The sequence below is a fragment of the Rutilus rutilus genome (genome assembly GCF_951802725.1).
Source record: "Rutilus rutilus genome assembly, chromosome: 16".
Taxonomy (NCBI): Eukaryota; Metazoa; Chordata; class Actinopteri; order Cypriniformes; family Leuciscidae; genus Rutilus; species Rutilus rutilus.
In genome coordinates, this window is record NC_140224.1 from 269,498 (window position 1) to 286,169 (window position 16,672).

Genomic DNA, 16,672 nt, shown 5'->3' on the forward strand with positions numbered 1-16,672 from the left:
ATAATATATATGTATAAGAAAAGTCATCAGAGTGAGTCACGATGTGCCCACTCACATCAACACGTGATGTTAAGGGACATTTGTGCTTTATTTCAGATAAACGAGTTCCTTCTGTGTGTTTAGTTTGGCCAGTGACGCAGTCAAGAGCATCTGGGTGAAACCAAAAACACTTAACATCCAGTTCAAAGAAAAAATTGGTTTAACAACTTAAGGACACTGTGACCAATGAAGGCAAAACAGTATCAGGGTTAAAGTGCCGCATCCGCTGTTGTTCTTGAGGAGGCAGAACTTTAATTCACACAACATGTGGCCAAAGTCTGCGGGTTATCTGATCCGTGAAACTGGGATGTGAATTCAGAGAACCATGAAGTAACCATAAAAGTTTCATTGAACAGAATAGCAGTGTGACTGAACCCGATATACTCCCGACAGACGCCCAGAGGAGAGACAGATCATGCCAATGCAACTTGTGTTCTTGATTGTGTTCATTATTGATCTCCTGCACTGACACCATTGAGAACTGAGCTGAGCTGGACGATGACATCACGGGTTCTCCAGAGCGGATATATATATATATAAATGAACTAAATTAATAACTTTTTTACAACACAATGAAACATCACTGAACTTACTTAAGCTGGACTGTGACGCTATTTTCTTCTGGAAACAATCTTTGTTGTATTATTTTCCAGTTATCTCTGTAAAGCTGCTTTGGAAACACTCTGTGTTGTAAAAAACGCTGTATAAATAAATGTGACTTTACTTGATTTGATCAGAAATCGCTCACTGCACATTTAATAGGGACTGTTTCAAAGAGGTGAATCTGGTACAACTTTAGATTGAAGTGTTTGGGTAATTTGCATTAAGACAAAATTAAAAATGTCACTCAAGCCAGGCGACCAAAGTTTGCACCAACAGCCATAATTAGTGAAAACAAATAGGTATGAAAACCAAACATGCTTCTTTTGGGACATATTTTTTGCTATAGTTGTGTGAAAAAACACAACTAAAAGCAGTTAGTACAGTAAATAATTATAATTGTATTGTGTAATTCATATTTAGGATTTAGATATACAGATAAACCAGTATGTGAAGCTCTTTAGTCACAGTTGGCCATGTCAAAATTCTGACTTGAATCCTATTGAACACATTTAAAGATAGATTGCACAAAGGTTTCATCAAAAGCAAGTCTTTTGGAAAAAACTAGAAACTATTTGGAAATCAATAACAACAGAGACTGTGGAAAAGTACTGTAAAAACAAAGCCAGCAAGAATGCAAGCTGTTATCAAGGCCAAAGGATGCCATACAAAATATGTTTTTTTTTTTTGTTTGTTTTTTTTTGGTTATTATGTGTGAATAAAGAGTATTTAGTTGTTTCAGTTTAAAATTTGCCTAAAAAATGACTTAAAAAAAAAAAATGTTGACATTCCTATAAGATTTGTGTTTTCTGTTTATCATGATAGGTGGTGTTAAGCACTGTAAATAAAGTACAGCGCTACAGGTCCAAGCTTTCACTCATTAAATGACACCATTAGTCCACAGCGCCACCTGGAGGCCGTTTTTGCGTTACTGCACCAAATAAACAACAAAATATCATATCATATACAAAATGAATACAAAAATATACAGTGGGGCTCTAAAGTTTAATTTCACTTTAGACCTGGAAGTAACAATATTTTTGATTAATATTAAAGTTCTGATTCTTAACATTTGAGAGGAGTAAAAGAAACAACCAACACTCACTGCAAGTCCTAATGTGACCATTTACGATGTATGACTGAGCATTAACCGAGAAATGCGTGTTTGGTTAGAGACGAGCAGAACGTTTGAAAAAAACGTTATCATTTAAAAAAAAAAAAAATTCTATAGAGACCCACGTTTTGTAAAAGTCTTCCGACTGAGTACAAAGTAAATATGTTAATGTTACACCAATGAATGATCATTCTCACAGGTCTAAAGGTGATGATGATACAGGGCAACTTTTTGAGCAATGTTGCTGGGCAATCTTGCCGAGCGATTGTTGCTTGTGCACTTTCCCATTGAAAATGGGCAATACATTTCTATCTGGATAATTTAGATCGGTCGTGGGCCCTGTGTCTCATCTGGCTGCCCGTTAAGAGCGTGTCTTTAGTGTGTTCGTGTCTGCGATGTGCGTCTGCAGAGACTGCGCGTGTGTGTGACGCAGGCGGACAGCAGCCAATAGCGCGAGACACATGCGCAGCAGAGTTGCGCAGTTACATGCGGAGGAGCGCAGCCATTACACTTGATCTGAAATCTTTATAAACAGTCGCTCGGATTGCACTGGCCAAATCATTTCTCTACAAACTCCGTTATAGTGTACTGAAAGTGGCTCAACATGTGAGCGGGATTTGACTGATCTGAGCTCAGGAAAGTTGTGAAACTTCAGGAGGTTTATCAGGGAATGATGATGGAGTCTCCGCTCGGGAATGATGACCTCACGCCTGCGGGCTCGAGATCTGCGCGCGCATCCTCTCAGCGCGAGCCCGCCGCGCCGCTTCTGCTCTGTGAGTTCTGGAGTTATAGTGAATCTGGCTGTATTCTTCAGTAAAGTTGGCTACTGTCTGCTCAATAACAGAGACTTAATTAGACGACAACTAATTCATTTAGTAAAGCATAACATACAAACATTTCGAGACAGACTCACCAAAATCTCTGAGGTTAATAATAGTACCTACCTCAGCACAAGCCAGTGTGATTTTAGCTATATTCATGTGTCCTGCGAAGAACTGCACTACCCAAACCCTTAAGAGAGTTCTACCAATCAGAGACTAACTGGGAAACAAGACCTTTGCAAGAAAAGCTCATTGCAAACTATGTAGTTAATTTAATTTAATTTAATTTAATTTAATTTAATTTAATTTAATTCATTCACATTTATTTGTAGCCTATAGCACTTTTGACAATACATATTGTTTCAAAGCAGCTTTACAGAAAATGCATGTCTACATTACAATTTAGACTTAGAGTGATCTGTAATCAATGAAGTGAATCAATCAAAACTAAATTTAGCTAGTTGGTCAATAACTTTATTCTAGAGCTGCTGTAAAGCCAAAACAATCTATGTTACTTTAATTTCCTAATATGCCTGTAAAGCTGCTTTGAAACTATCTATGTTGTTAAAAGCGCTGTATAAATGAAGGTGACTTGACTTGTAATCCCTACACTATTGAACAACTTGTATATTTGCATAAATTTAATGTTTTGCAGTAAACATGAAATATATTTATTTTAAATCTTAAATAAATGTCTGTAAATCGCTCATTTTATATCGTGTTTTCTTATTTGGTGGCATTGTTGGCAATGCTTCATGAATGAGTAGCTAACGGACCTTATGCACAGCGGCGCCATCTTTGATTTTTAACAGGAGTGAAAGCGAGGCTGTGAGGGATAGACATAGGCTACATCTCTTCAGTGGGTTGTTTTTGGATTGTTTTGCTGATGAAACACTGCAAAATATATATTTCAGAGAAATTTCAGTAGCCAAAAAGCTTCAGGCAACATGAGCTGTTGACAATTTGAAATGATACAGCGGATGCCATTGAAAACACGAAACGTCTATCCCTCACAGCCTCACTCTCACACCTGTCACGGCGCCATTCTGAATAAGGGCTATTCTTCTTTTAAGGGGACATATCATGAAAATCTGACTTTTCCCGTGTGTAAGTGCTATAATCGGGTCCCCGGTGCTTCTACCAACCCAGAAAACATGACAAGTGAAACCCAGTAACTGTGTTCTGGTGAGCCTTTCTCTGCAAGCATGTAAAAATAAGCCGATCAGATTTCGCTCTCCTTCTGACGTATGAGGAGGATCTTATTATAATATTCCCGGCCCTTAATCTGCACGTTTACACACACCAGCCGACATTTGGTTTCGCGAGCGACAGCAGAGACCAGTTCTAACGCAATGATAAAGATCCAGCAAAGCCTGAAACTGTTCTGTGGTTGAGCACAGACGAGCACTGAACACTATTGACCAGAACATGTCACCGCTGTCTTATAAACACCTCAGGAACTGTGGACACTTGTGGAGAAGTTCAACATGATGATGAGATGATCAATGTAACGCCACAACAACTACAGAAATGTCTCCACTAACATTCAGAAGCTCTTCCTGAGTCTCTCCGTAAGGCTGCACTCGCTACTGGTGATTCTGGGATTCTGGATGAGTGAGATTGGCCTGTTTTGTTATTGCCGGAGTTTCTGAAGCTCGAGTAAAGACTCCGCCCTCTTCTGAACGTGTAAAGACTCCGCCCTCTTCTGAACGTGTAAAGACTCCGCCCTCTTCTGAACGTGTAAAGACTCCGCCCTCTTCTGAACGTGTAAAGACTCCGCCCTCTTCTGAACGGAGGCGGAGCTAAAGCTCATTTGAAAAAACGGCACGTTTTACTCACACCCAAAAAGGGGCAAATTTGACAAGCTATAATAAATGTGACCCTGGACCAGAAAACCAGTCACATGGGTGCATTTTTTGAAAGCGAGATTTGTCCATCTTATAAAAGCTGAATAAATAAGCTTTCCATTGACGTATGGTTTGTTAGGATAGGATAATATTTGGCCGAGATACAACCATTTAGAAATCTGGAATCTGAGGGTGCAAAGCATTCAAAACATTGAGAAAATCCCCTTTAAGTTGTCCATTTATTTGCGCGATTGTGCTGCAGTCACTCACAAAAATAAATGTTTTATATATTTAAGGTAGGAAATTTACAAAATATCTTTGTGGAACATTATCTTTACTTAATATCCTAATGATTTTTGGCATTAATGTAAAATCGATCATTTTGACCCACACAATGTATTGTTGGCTATTGTGACTGGTTTAGTGATCCAGGGCAGTGGTTCCCAATTCCAGTCCTCGTGACCCACTGCTCTGCACATTTTGTAGGTCTCTCTTATCTGACACACTCAGTTCAGTTCATGGAGTCTCTCCTAATGAGCTGATGATCTGGTTCAAGTGTGTCAAATAAGGGAGACATACAAAATGTGCAGAGCAGTGGGTCACGAGGACTGGAGTTGGGAACCACTGATCCAGGGGATTTTGAGCTAAGATTTTACACACACATTCTGGGGACACCATAGATTTATATTACATCTTTTGAAAAGGGGCATATAATGTCACCTTAAAAACAAACTAACGCTATAATGTTTTGACTCGATCTCAGAGCTGTTTGGTTCTGATAGAACTGTTCGATTGATCATGTTTCCTCATGTTTCCTCATTGATATTTCATGTTCTTCGTTGTGTTTGTGGTCACAGATCCCATTAGTGTTAACAACGCTTTATCATCGTCAGCAATTTTTAACAACAGAGACAACAAAGTCCCACATGGTCAGTATGTTATGGAACATTTACTTCATATTTCATGAAGTGTAGTATTTGTAAATGAACTAGATAATGTTCTGATTGTGATGATTACATAAAAAGTGAAATGTTTTGATGTGACAGTGTATTGTAATCTCTAAACCGGCAGGTGTTGGCGGGATCGAGGCGGTTTCCACCTCGTCTGAGTTTACCCACGGTGCCATCGTGCTCCTGATCGAGGCGATGCAGAGGTGCTGGGACGTCTACAGCGCCAGAGAGCGCTCGCTGCTCTTCCAGAGCGTCCAGAAAGAGCTGGAGGGGCACGGTCACTCTTTACCTGTCGAGAAGATCCGCAGGAAATGGAATAACCTCATCGTGACGTACAAGAGAGTTAAAGATCGCAGCTTGCTGTGTGGAGGCCAAACCAAGACCTCGTGGGAGTACTTCGAAGTAAGAGATTAATAATAATGCATTTTCATTTCATTAAGCTTCCAGCATCACATGACCTGGCTGCTCCAGGAATTCACTATATTCTCAATTCAAGAAATCACACTATTGTGAGAGTCTCAAACACGGTTCCTTTTTAGAAACACTAATGACCTGAAATACTTGAATAACCATAAATACCCGAAGAATAAAAATGTAATGTTGAGTACAGTAGTTTACCCTTAGAACAACACCGTTTGATCATGATCATGGACATAAGAACAGTATGATGGTGGAATCACAGTGTGACTGAATGATCTTCCCTGTTCACAGATGATGGATAACATATTAGGAAAGACTAAGTTTGTTCAGCGAGGCCCTGCTTCAGCCACTCTTGTTGGATTAGCAACTACAGCCAAAGCAGCTGTAAAATCCGAGGATCCTCCATCCGGCAGTGTTACTGAGGTGGCTCCTCGTCTGCTTCCCACCGGGATCATCCCGACCTCTTCCCAGATCCCGAACTCTTCCCACATCCCGACCTCTTCCCAGATCCCGACGCCGGTGCGGTGCGAGGTTAGCACTGACTCTGCTCTGCCGAAGCCGGTGATCCGCCCGGCTCTGAGACGCTCAAGGCTCCGGCAGCTCCGGCTCGGCTCGGCTCAGCTCCGGCTCGGCTCGGCTCAGCAGCACGGGATCGGCTTGGCTCCGGCTCAGCTCCGGCTCTGCTCCGGGCCGGCCGAGGAACGCACCGAACTCCTGCGCTGCTTCCTCCGCGGTCAGGAGGAGCGCGCGCGTTCAGACGAGCAGCACCAGCGCAGGACAGACGCGCGCGAGCGGCGCAGGGAGAGATCCGCGCGGGCCGAGGCCGATGCTATGACCAGGATGGCCACCGCGCTCGAGCTCATCTCCTCGAAGCAGGACACCATCATCGCTCTGCTGCAGAGGCTGGCCGATAAACACTGACACTTTCCCGTTTCTCTTCTGATAATATTGCTTCTGGAACTGAATAGTGTATCAACTGTATCCTGTTGTTTATAGTATATTTAATGCCTGGTTCAGATTACACGATTTTTTTGTCTGTTACGACAGTCACTGTGTCAGATTACACGAGTTTGACTCCTAAAAATCTTGTCATGTCGTGGACAAGAAACATGTCAGACTACACGTTGTTTTCCGACCAGTCATCGTGAGCCGTCTCACACACACTCATTCACTCGCACATATACACACGCTCACTCACATAGCCTACACGCACTCACACACGCACACACAAACACACTCACTCACTCGCACTCTCTCTCTCTCTCTCTCACACACACACACATGCTCTCTCACTCACACGCTCACTCACATAGCCGACACGCACTCACACACGCACTCATTTTCTCTCTCACACACACACACGCAGTCACTCGCACTCTCTCTCTCTCACACACACACACACACACACTCACTCTCGCGCACACACACTCTCACTCACTCGCGGGCCATCGACGCAGAGGACCGTTAAAAAATTAAACATGCTAGTCTTTCTGTCGTGATGTCGTGAAGCATCGCAGACGCGACGTAGGTTGTCGCCCACTATGACACACTATACGAGATGAAACGATCGAATCTTGCGTCCCGACGCCCGTTGTCGTTTGCTAATCCCCACGACACCCTACGTCAAACGGATCGTGCCAAAATCGGGCTAAAATCATGTAATCTGAACCAGGCATAAGTCATTGGTTTGGGATCCTTGTTACTGTTAAAAGCAGTAAAGAAACAAACAAACAAACATATGGACTCTTTAACATTATCAATATATACAGTGCCTATAAATAGTATGTTTTATTGTTTTACAACATTGTTCCACAGAGGGTTTTTATTTTTAACACTCAATATCAGTATTGTTTTATGACAAAAGTTCAGTCACAAAAATTATTATACTTGTAAATTAAAGGGGACATCATGAAAATCTGACTTTTTCCGTGTTGAAGTCGATGAGATGAATCAATGTAACTCCACAACAACTACAGAAATGTCTCCACTAACATTCAGAAACTCTTCCTGAGTCTCTCCGTAAGGCTGCACTCGCTACTGGTGATTCTGGGATTCTGGATGAGTGAGATTGGCCTGTTTCGTTATTGCCGGAGTTTCTGAAGCTCGTGTAAAGACTCCGCCCTCTTCTGAATGGAGGCGGAGCAGCAGCTCATTTGCATTTAAAGGGACACACACAAAAACTGCATTTTTGCTCACACCCAAAAAGTGGTGAAGGGGCAAATTTGACAAGCTATAATAAATGCTCTGGGGGTATTTTGAGCTGAAATTTCACATACACATTCTGTGAACACCAAAGATTTATATTACATCTTGTGAAAAGGGGCATAATATGTCACCTTTAAGGGAAAAAACTCCATTCAGAAGATGGACAGTTTTAAAATTAAAAATAAGAATAAACTTCTTGTAATTATTCTCTCTCTAGTGGTCAGTAGCACAACACACAGCACACTTATTCAATGCAAGCAAAATAATCTGGCTCCAAAACTAATAAAGTCCCCAGTCTGCCATGCAGGTACTGTAACAGCAGAATGGATGCCTTGACTGAGTGTGGTCCAACTTCTGATGTTAAGATGATGCATTTAGGATCATATTCAGGACAGGTCGCTTGAAAATCTCAGGCTGAAGCAGGTTCAATTTCTGGATCTGATCCACTAGAGGCGACTCCACTGGCTGCTAACTTTCTTCTGCTTTCGCTGCAAGCATAGGCGGAAATCGCGGGGGTCAGGACCCCCCCTAACTGAGGGTTGTCCCCTCCTAAAAATATAATTAAAATGTGTATTGTAAATAATATAATGTTATATACTTAAAATAATTGTTTAAGTAGTAAAAACAATAAAAATGCAAACGGGGCAACAACAAAAAACGTTTTTACATTTTGAGTCCCATCCCTTCCCTCACAGTGCTTTGGTCCACTGTGGGAGAGAACAAGGTTTTTCAGTTGTGAAACTCCAGTAATTCAAGGTTATTTTATTCACTTAAACCAAGGATGAAGTGATTATTTTTTCTTTAATACAGATTATGCTGTGTCATTAATAAATCATGACAATTTTTTTATGATAATCAATGGACTTTTGTCACCGATGTAGTCCGCCTCGCTATGTTGGCGATTATAACCTTGTTTTATACAGTCTGTGCGTTTACCGCGATCGTTTAAAACCGTTCCCTCACACACACCCATAAAGTGTACGCATACACTATGTGTAACGTTAGTCTTGTAGATTAACTGTTAGACAAGTGCGGGTGCGCATTTAGATTTTCACGCTTTCACTGTGTGATTTAGTCAGTTTATATCATTTAAAGGTGCTGTATGTAGTTTTCAGCGACCTCTAGCGGTGATGTTTCAGATTGCAACCAAAAAGTTTACAAGCGCGTGCTCTTGCGCGTGCTCGAATTTATGAGCGAGCACTGTGGGTACCGAGACGCAACGCAACACACCGGAGAAAGCATCACACAACATGCTGGAAACTAAGGTAAACTCCCACTGCAACGTTACAATAATAGGCTACTTTTATCAGCTTGACGTTGACCTAATGCTCCATGCTCGTACGTCGTACCATAAGTATGGAACCCTATCAAACGTGCCGAATTTTGCCACTGCAAGCACCACTTCACATTTTCTTCAGGAAATGTACATTCTAGGTTTGTAGATAAGGTTTCTCCATGATTCAAATGCCCTGCTGATGTTGAGCCGTGTTTTTTCACCCGAAGTTCATGCGATTCACGTCTTGCCTTATGAGCTTCAGCAGAAAAAAACTTCTTTTTTTTTAATCAATATGTGGAGTTTGTGTTGGAGTCTGTGTTGTGCTGGGAGCAGGTCGTTTCTTAGTGTTATCAGACATGTCATAAGTTGCATAAGTCCATGTCATAAGTTGCAGTGTTGTCGCTGTTGAGTGCAAAGTCAGTAGGCTAGCCAGTGGTTCCCAACTCCAGTCCTCGTGACCCACTGCTCTGCACATTTTGTATGTCTCCCTTATTTGACACACTTGAACCAGATCATCAGCTCATTAGGAGAGACTCCATGAACTGAACTGAGTGTGTCAGATAAGAGAGACCTACAAAATGTGCAGAGCAGTGGGTCACGAGGACTGGAATTGGGAACCACTGGGCTAGACGAGGCGAGAGGCTCGGGAGTGCGCGTGCAGGTCACGTCACTGGATTTCGCGGTAAATCCGAACAGGTGTTACGGTTTATCTGGTGACCGTGTTAACTGGTGACCAACTTCCTGTTCAGGTCATCCGCTGCAGATGTGAGCAGATTCGTCGATTCTGAAAGCACAAACTGACGCGATATTAAGCTGTCTAATAAGCGCAGACTTGCTCGTTACATGCCTTTCGTATTCTTGTAAAGATGACAAAGTATTGCTATGATCTAAAAAAAAAAGAAAAAAAAAGGTAATCTTTCCACGGGTTTCGACCGCGCGCAGAAAGAGCTCCGCGAGAACGCCGTGATAAACATGTTGAGCTATCTCACTACTACCCGTTGCTTGCAGAATGCTGGAGTCAATTCACGATTTCATTCTCGGCGTGACTTTAAGCAGCTGTCCGAATCAAAACAATGTGCCCGTGTTAACTTGTGACATCTGTGTGTTTATTATTACAAAAACTCACCATGGCGTTATTTTAGAAAATGTATAGGCTACTACATGGTTTATGATTTCAAAGCACATTACATGGACTCTGTAGTCAGAAAATGGTACATAATTGTGGCTACTACAGTTGTATAACAACTGCTATGGTTAAACTGGTTATTAGTGGAAACATGGTTCTGTGTCGTCAGATACTAGCTGATGTCTCAGGTGATGAATATAATAACGTTATTTACATGTTGCTTTCAACGTTATTTTATCCTAAAATTAATTTAGAAACATGTGACTTCATTTACTTAGTCGTTGTAATACTGAATGAAATGTAAACGTCACATTGTAGTCGCAATTATGCTTATACACATTAACTGGTAACTTGCGTTCAATAGCTCTATATAAACCATATAAACTATGTCCTGTAGTCGAAACGTTATACATGCTACTGTGTGAACGGTTTACCTTGTGACTTGCGTTCAGTAGGCGATATATCAATTATTAAAAAAATATATATAAAATCGATATTTTCTGTTTGGGAATATATTGCACAAAAGCAGTCGATAAGTAGCCTAAATGAGGGACCGGTCTGATCATATGAAAATACAATTAGAATACAATACAATATCTGCTTGATGTGGGATTGGAATTATGTAATTGTACAGTTACAAATAATTAACGTGATTCTCCAGCAACAACGTTGCTAATTCTACTTTAGGCTAAATTATGAATACGGTTTGATTACATGATTAGAAAAATCACACTGTCACAAGTAAGGAATCCCTTTCACAGCTAAACACTGGTATTGCATAGCGACGCCCCGTAGCCTAGTATAACACCATATGTTGTGATCCAGTGGTTTACTGGCAAACATTCTTACATTGGCAGGCTTCCCACATACATTTGTTTTACCAATTGTAAAAAAAAGAAGAAAAAAACAGGAAAACCCCATCCAGGAGAACCCTTGAAGTGCAGCCCATTTACAGAACACCAAACACACTATAGGCTACGAATACTCATCATTTGTAAACTGACACAGATGTGAGATGGGTCATTTTGCCCATGCCACCTCTTAGCCACAATGTTTACATATGAACACCTCCGATGCAAAAGCCTCTAAAAGCCACCTTAATGAGATAATAACTCTGAGAGAATGCTCTCCGCACAGAGGCTTCATAAAGGTAATGGTCACATTTAACAACATTTTCAGTCAATGCTCCACAAAATGTGTCTCTACAAAATACAATGGGTTTGTACAAGATTCCACTCTCAGTCGGAGACACAGTCAGGTGTTGAAGTTCTTTACATTACTTGGACATACACACACACAAAAAAACAGTCTTTGAATTGCTTTTGTTAAGCGTGGATGCACAACAAGACAGAGAAGCAGAGAGAGAAACATCTGAGTAAGAGACAAGAATAGGTTAAGAAGGAGAGTCATAGATCAGGACAGGGGATAAGAACAGGTGGAGGGCAGGAGTAAGAATGTGTGCCAGACTGCATCTTTATGTTTTTCCCCCTGATGTGGAACCTATGAAAGCTTTTTTATTGAACTGAACATATAAAAGGGTAATTGTATATTTTTCTGTCAGATTTCAGACTGTTTTTCGCTCAATTCCTATTTTATATCTCACATTCTGCCTTTTGTCTGGTGTTTTTCTTTTAGCAGAGAGAAAAAGTCAGAATTTTGAGATAAAACTCACAGTTACTCATTTTTAATTCATGGCGGGAAATATCTTCCATAGTAACCAGCGGCCATTTATGTTAGATTTGTTGTTGATCAAAGGCAGCAATGTTATGTTTTCATTTAAGTCAAAGCTTTTACTACACCGACTCCAGTACCACTTTTCCCATATGCAGGATATGCGGTCTGTGTAGGGCACTAACTAAGGGGGCACCATCAACACCCATATGGGCCCTATCAACACTCCGACACCCCCAAAAAGCAGGTTCGGACTGTACGTTCAGGTAATGACTCATTTTAGATAGTATGTTCTAAAGCTGCACACATTAAATAGTCAACAAACAATTAGAGAGGCTTAAAGTAAAGGGGGAAAAGAAAGAAAAAAAAGTGAAAAAACACTATGGATTTGGTATTGTCTGCAGGTAGAAGTGAAACATGACAAATAATGCAGTTTTCATAATGCCATCAATTGTTTTTTATTTACACATTGCGCTTTGAGTAGCCTATATGGTCATGATCAATCGGAAACGTGTGTTTTGACAGACTGATTCCATTTTTAGTCGGGGTTTGCTATATTTTGATAGTTAGCTTATATAATAATTTTTTTCCCCCTTTATTTAACAAAATAAATAATTGTTGTTTTGGCGGGAAAAAATAAGATTGTGCTACCTGTAATGCAGGTGTGTTCGTGTAAAGAAACAAAAGTAGGCTGTTTGACCTAAATGGAGTGTATAAGAAAAGGTACTTTAATTAATAAACGATTGTTATTAATTGTACAAAAACATTTAATTGTTTACTTACAATAATAACAAGTATTTTGACCTGAGAATAAACTTGACATTCCATAATCACATGACATAGCTGACAAGTTAACTTTACAATGTAATCTTTAGAAGCGACTACAATGTGACGTTTACATTTCATTCAGTATTACAACGACTAAGTAAATGAAGTCACATGTTTCTAAATTAATTTTAGGATAAAATAACGTTGAAAGCAACATGTAAATAACGTTATTATATTCATCACCTGAGACATCAGCTAGTATCTGACGACACAGAACCATGTTTTCACTAATAACCAGTTTAACCATAGCAGTTGTTATACAACTGTAGTAGCCACAATTATGTACCATTGTCTGACTACAGAGTCCATGTAATGTGCTTTGAAATCATAAACCATGTAGTAGCCTATACATTTTCTAAAATAACGCCATGGTGAGTTTTTGTAATAGTAAACACACAGATGTCACAAGTTAACACGGGCACATTGTTTTGATTCGGACAGCTGCTTAAAGTCACGCCGAGAATGAAATCGTGAATTGACTCCAGCATTCTGCAAGCAACGGGTAGTAGTGAGATAGCTCAACATGTTTATCACGGTGTTCTCGCGGAGCTCTTTCTGCGCGCGGTCGAAACCCGTGGAAAGATTACCTTTTTTTTTCTTTTTTTTTTAGATCATAGCAATACTTTGTCATCTTTACAAGAATACGAAAGGCATGTAACGAGCAAGTCTGCGCTTATTAGACAGCTTAATATCGCGTCAGTTTGTGCTTTCAGAATCGACGAATCTGCTCACATCTGCAGCGGATGACCTGAACAGGAAGTTGGTCACCAGTTAACACGGTCACCAGATAAACCGTAACACCGGCACCTTCACATAAAAATAAGAATACTTGCTTTCCGAGGTAATATAGCAAAACCCGCAAAGTGGATCATTTTAATGTGAGATTACAACCCCTTCACACACAGGCAATAAAAAAAGGATTCATTTTAGTAGAAAAGTTACACACAGCACCTTTAATATAGTTAATCTAATAATAATATCACACAAAGAGTGCAGTTTTTCTCCAGATATTAACATGATAATAAATGTGATTTTATAAATTGATAAATGAAAAGTTTACTTTTAGACACCATATTGCCTGTTTTAACCCTCTGATGGTCTTTATTTATGTCTACACTCGAGTTCTTTGGGGTCTCTAGAGACCCCAGACAATAACATTTAATTTTGTAACAAGATAATAGTTTTTTTTTTTTTTTTTACAAATGTAATTTTATTCTGTTTGTTAATGTTTTTACTCAACATTTGTGCAGTTTTTGGAGAATTTATGATATTTTTTAAATTTCTATAAATAAATAAATATTTAAATAGCCTTTTTACAAAAAAACAGCATTTGATGTAAAATTCACTTTATAAAAGACCCAGATTTCTAACTTTCATTCATGGGGATAACATGGATGATTTTAAATGGTTTAATGTAACATTTATGCCCATTTTTTGGAAAATGCAGTTTAAAAAAAAAAAAAAATCACTTTAACCACTAGATGGCTATAGAGCTCCAGTATATGCTATTTGCTATTAGACTACCTGAAAGATATCTTTTCACAAGTTGGATTCAGTTGGATTCATATCTAAATATTATAAAATCACAGTTATAACAAAAATAAAATATTTTTGTCAAAGTTTAGCATTTTTTTTGTACCAAAAAACCCGTTTTTCAATAATGTTACATTATGATTAGAACCAAACCTGAACAAAATGTTACAAAGAGAAATGTTGGAGTCTTAAGATTTTATCATTTATTTCAATCATTTATTTTTAATCTAATTCTAGATTCTAGACACACACAATTGTGTGTGTGTGTGTGTGTGTGTGTGTGTGTGTGTGTGTGTCTGAGAGATAAAGAGAGAGAGAGAGAGAGAGAGAGAGTGTGTGAGTACACATTGTCGATGTGCCAGTGTCACCACACCACTTTATATTTGTAGTGGTACTGCATTTTGGATGATTTTATTTGACAAATTATAGCCTTACAAATGTATGTGTGTGTGTGTGTGTGTGTGTGTGTGTGTGTGTGTGTGTGTGTGTGTGTGTGTGTGTGTGTGTGTCTGAGTGTGTGTGTGTGTGTGTGTGTGTGTGTGTGCACATTTTTCAATGTGTCAGTGTCACCAATTTAGTTTTGTAAAACTAGGTAAAACACACACACACACACACACAGGAACATTTGTAAGGCTATAATTTGTCAAATAAAATAAAATAAAAGAGAACAGTTTTTATAGTCTCAAAAATGTATTCCTCTATATGTGTGTGTGTGTGTGTGTGTGTGTGTGCGCTTGTTGTGAGCAAAATAATTCAGCATTGTGGATGTTTTTTGAATTGGTGGAAGTGTGCCACTTTATTTCTGTCATTTCTGTCGATGTGTTCTGCGTTGTTTCTGATTTTGATGATGAATTTTGTCTATTTTGATTGCACCTCGAGTGTCACAATTTTTGTCACGCTAACATAAAAACAGATATCATTCCACTTTATTTCTTTTTTTGTAGATCTAGAAAGTGTTGAGAGCCGTAGAAGGTTTCATACCATTTGGACAAAGGAAACATTTTTTTTTAATTTGAGCAAAAGTCATTTGCGGGTCAAAAAGACCCCGCGGACCATCAGAGGGTTACCGGTAACTCTATTTCGCCAATGAAAATATTTGAAAACTAAAGCCATAGCACTGTATTTGCGTCTCTGAGAAACACACGAGGTATTTCCTTACTGAATTATGAATCAGCTTAAGCTCAATGACTCACTCATTAACAATGAATTGCTGCCACCTACTGGCGGTTTTAATTCCACATTTAAATGATCTTTTCATGTTTTAAATCATTTTATATACAGTATCAATATTAATATGTGCAAAAGCATCTAAATGCCATTTCAAATGCAGCTTCTGTGTTTCCTCTCCATTGCAAAGATTTTGTTGATACTTATTTAATTTGATTGGTAACAGCCCTATTGTGTCTTATTATTATAATTCAATTTAATTTAATGTATGAAATTGACACAAAAGATGATGCATGCATATAATTAGGTTTAAAAATACATTTATAAAGGTAAAAATGCCAATGAAGGTAAAAATCTATTGAAATTTATTGGGAAAATGATTTCTCGTCACTGCTGTGAACTGACCTCCACACAGAATATGAAGAATATCAGAAACTTTAGGAGTCGGCTGTCCTCGGCAGTCCTAAACATGTTACCAGCACAATAACACACTCAGCAAAATATTGTCTAATTAGCCTATCGTTATCGATAAAATCCCTGAAAATATCATTTTTTGTCAATTTCGCACACCAATGAAGAATATTTTGGTCAATTTAGTCAGCTTTTTCAATGAACCAGAGAGAAACTTTGAGGAGAAGGATAATGGCACGGTCTCCATGCTAGCTACACTAATAATAGTAAGGCTTTCCTCTGTGTACTACACATATCCATAGAAAGTAAAGTTTTGCCTATATTATTGGTGTCCCCTTCAAAAATTGATCTTGAGGAAAGTTATGTTAATTGTCCCCCCCAACATTTAGATGAAAGTTACGCCCCTGGCTGCAAGGCGTTATTATTAGAGTGAAAACAAAACTTACTTTATTACTTAAAGTTGAATTGGTAGTTGTCTAACTAATCAATATTATCACATGGTAGTGATGGTACAACAAATTCGACGAGTTCGTTAAATGGACAGTGCTCGTTGGTAATTCTAGTGCTATTTAAAGGAACACGCCACCATTTTTTGAAATAGGGGTTATTCACCGTCTCCCCTACATTTAGATAGGTGGATGCATTATCTTAGTCTGGCAGCGCC

The 16,672-nt window shown here is 39.2% G+C and overlaps 1 protein-coding gene across 1 annotated transcript; it reads left to right on the top strand.

Annotated features, from left to right (window-relative positions):
- The first annotated feature begins 2,223 nt into the window (after window positions 1-2,223).
- On the top strand, window positions 2,224-7,711 carry LOC311306324 (uncharacterized protein). Its single transcript, XM_084434658.1, has 4 exons — window positions 2,224-2,526; window positions 5,279-5,350; window positions 5,493-5,773; window positions 6,083-7,711. The coding sequence occupies exons 1-4, from the start codon at window positions 2,424-2,426 to the stop codon at window positions 6,710-6,712; spliced, it is 1,086 nt and encodes a 361-aa protein (XP_084290784.1). The 5' UTR covers window positions 2,224-2,423; the 3' UTR covers window positions 6,713-7,711.
- Window positions 7,712-16,672: the final 8,961 nt, after the last annotated feature.

What these genes read in the sequence shown, in the direction of transcription:
- LOC311306324 (XM_084434658.1), top strand. Translation starts at nt 2,424, where the DNA reads ATGATGATGGAGTCTCCGCTCGGGAATGATGACCTCACGCCTGCGGGC. An exon ending in CGCCGCGCCGCTTCTGCTCT is followed by an intron (nt 2,527 to 5,278) that starts GTGAGTTCTGGA and finishes TTGTGGTCACAG; the next exon opens with ATCCCATTAGTGTTAACAAC. An exon ending in AGACAACAAAGTCCCACATG is followed by an intron (nt 5,351 to 5,492) that starts GTCAGTATGTTA and finishes CTAAACCGGCAG; the next exon opens with GTGTTGGCGGGATCGAGGCG.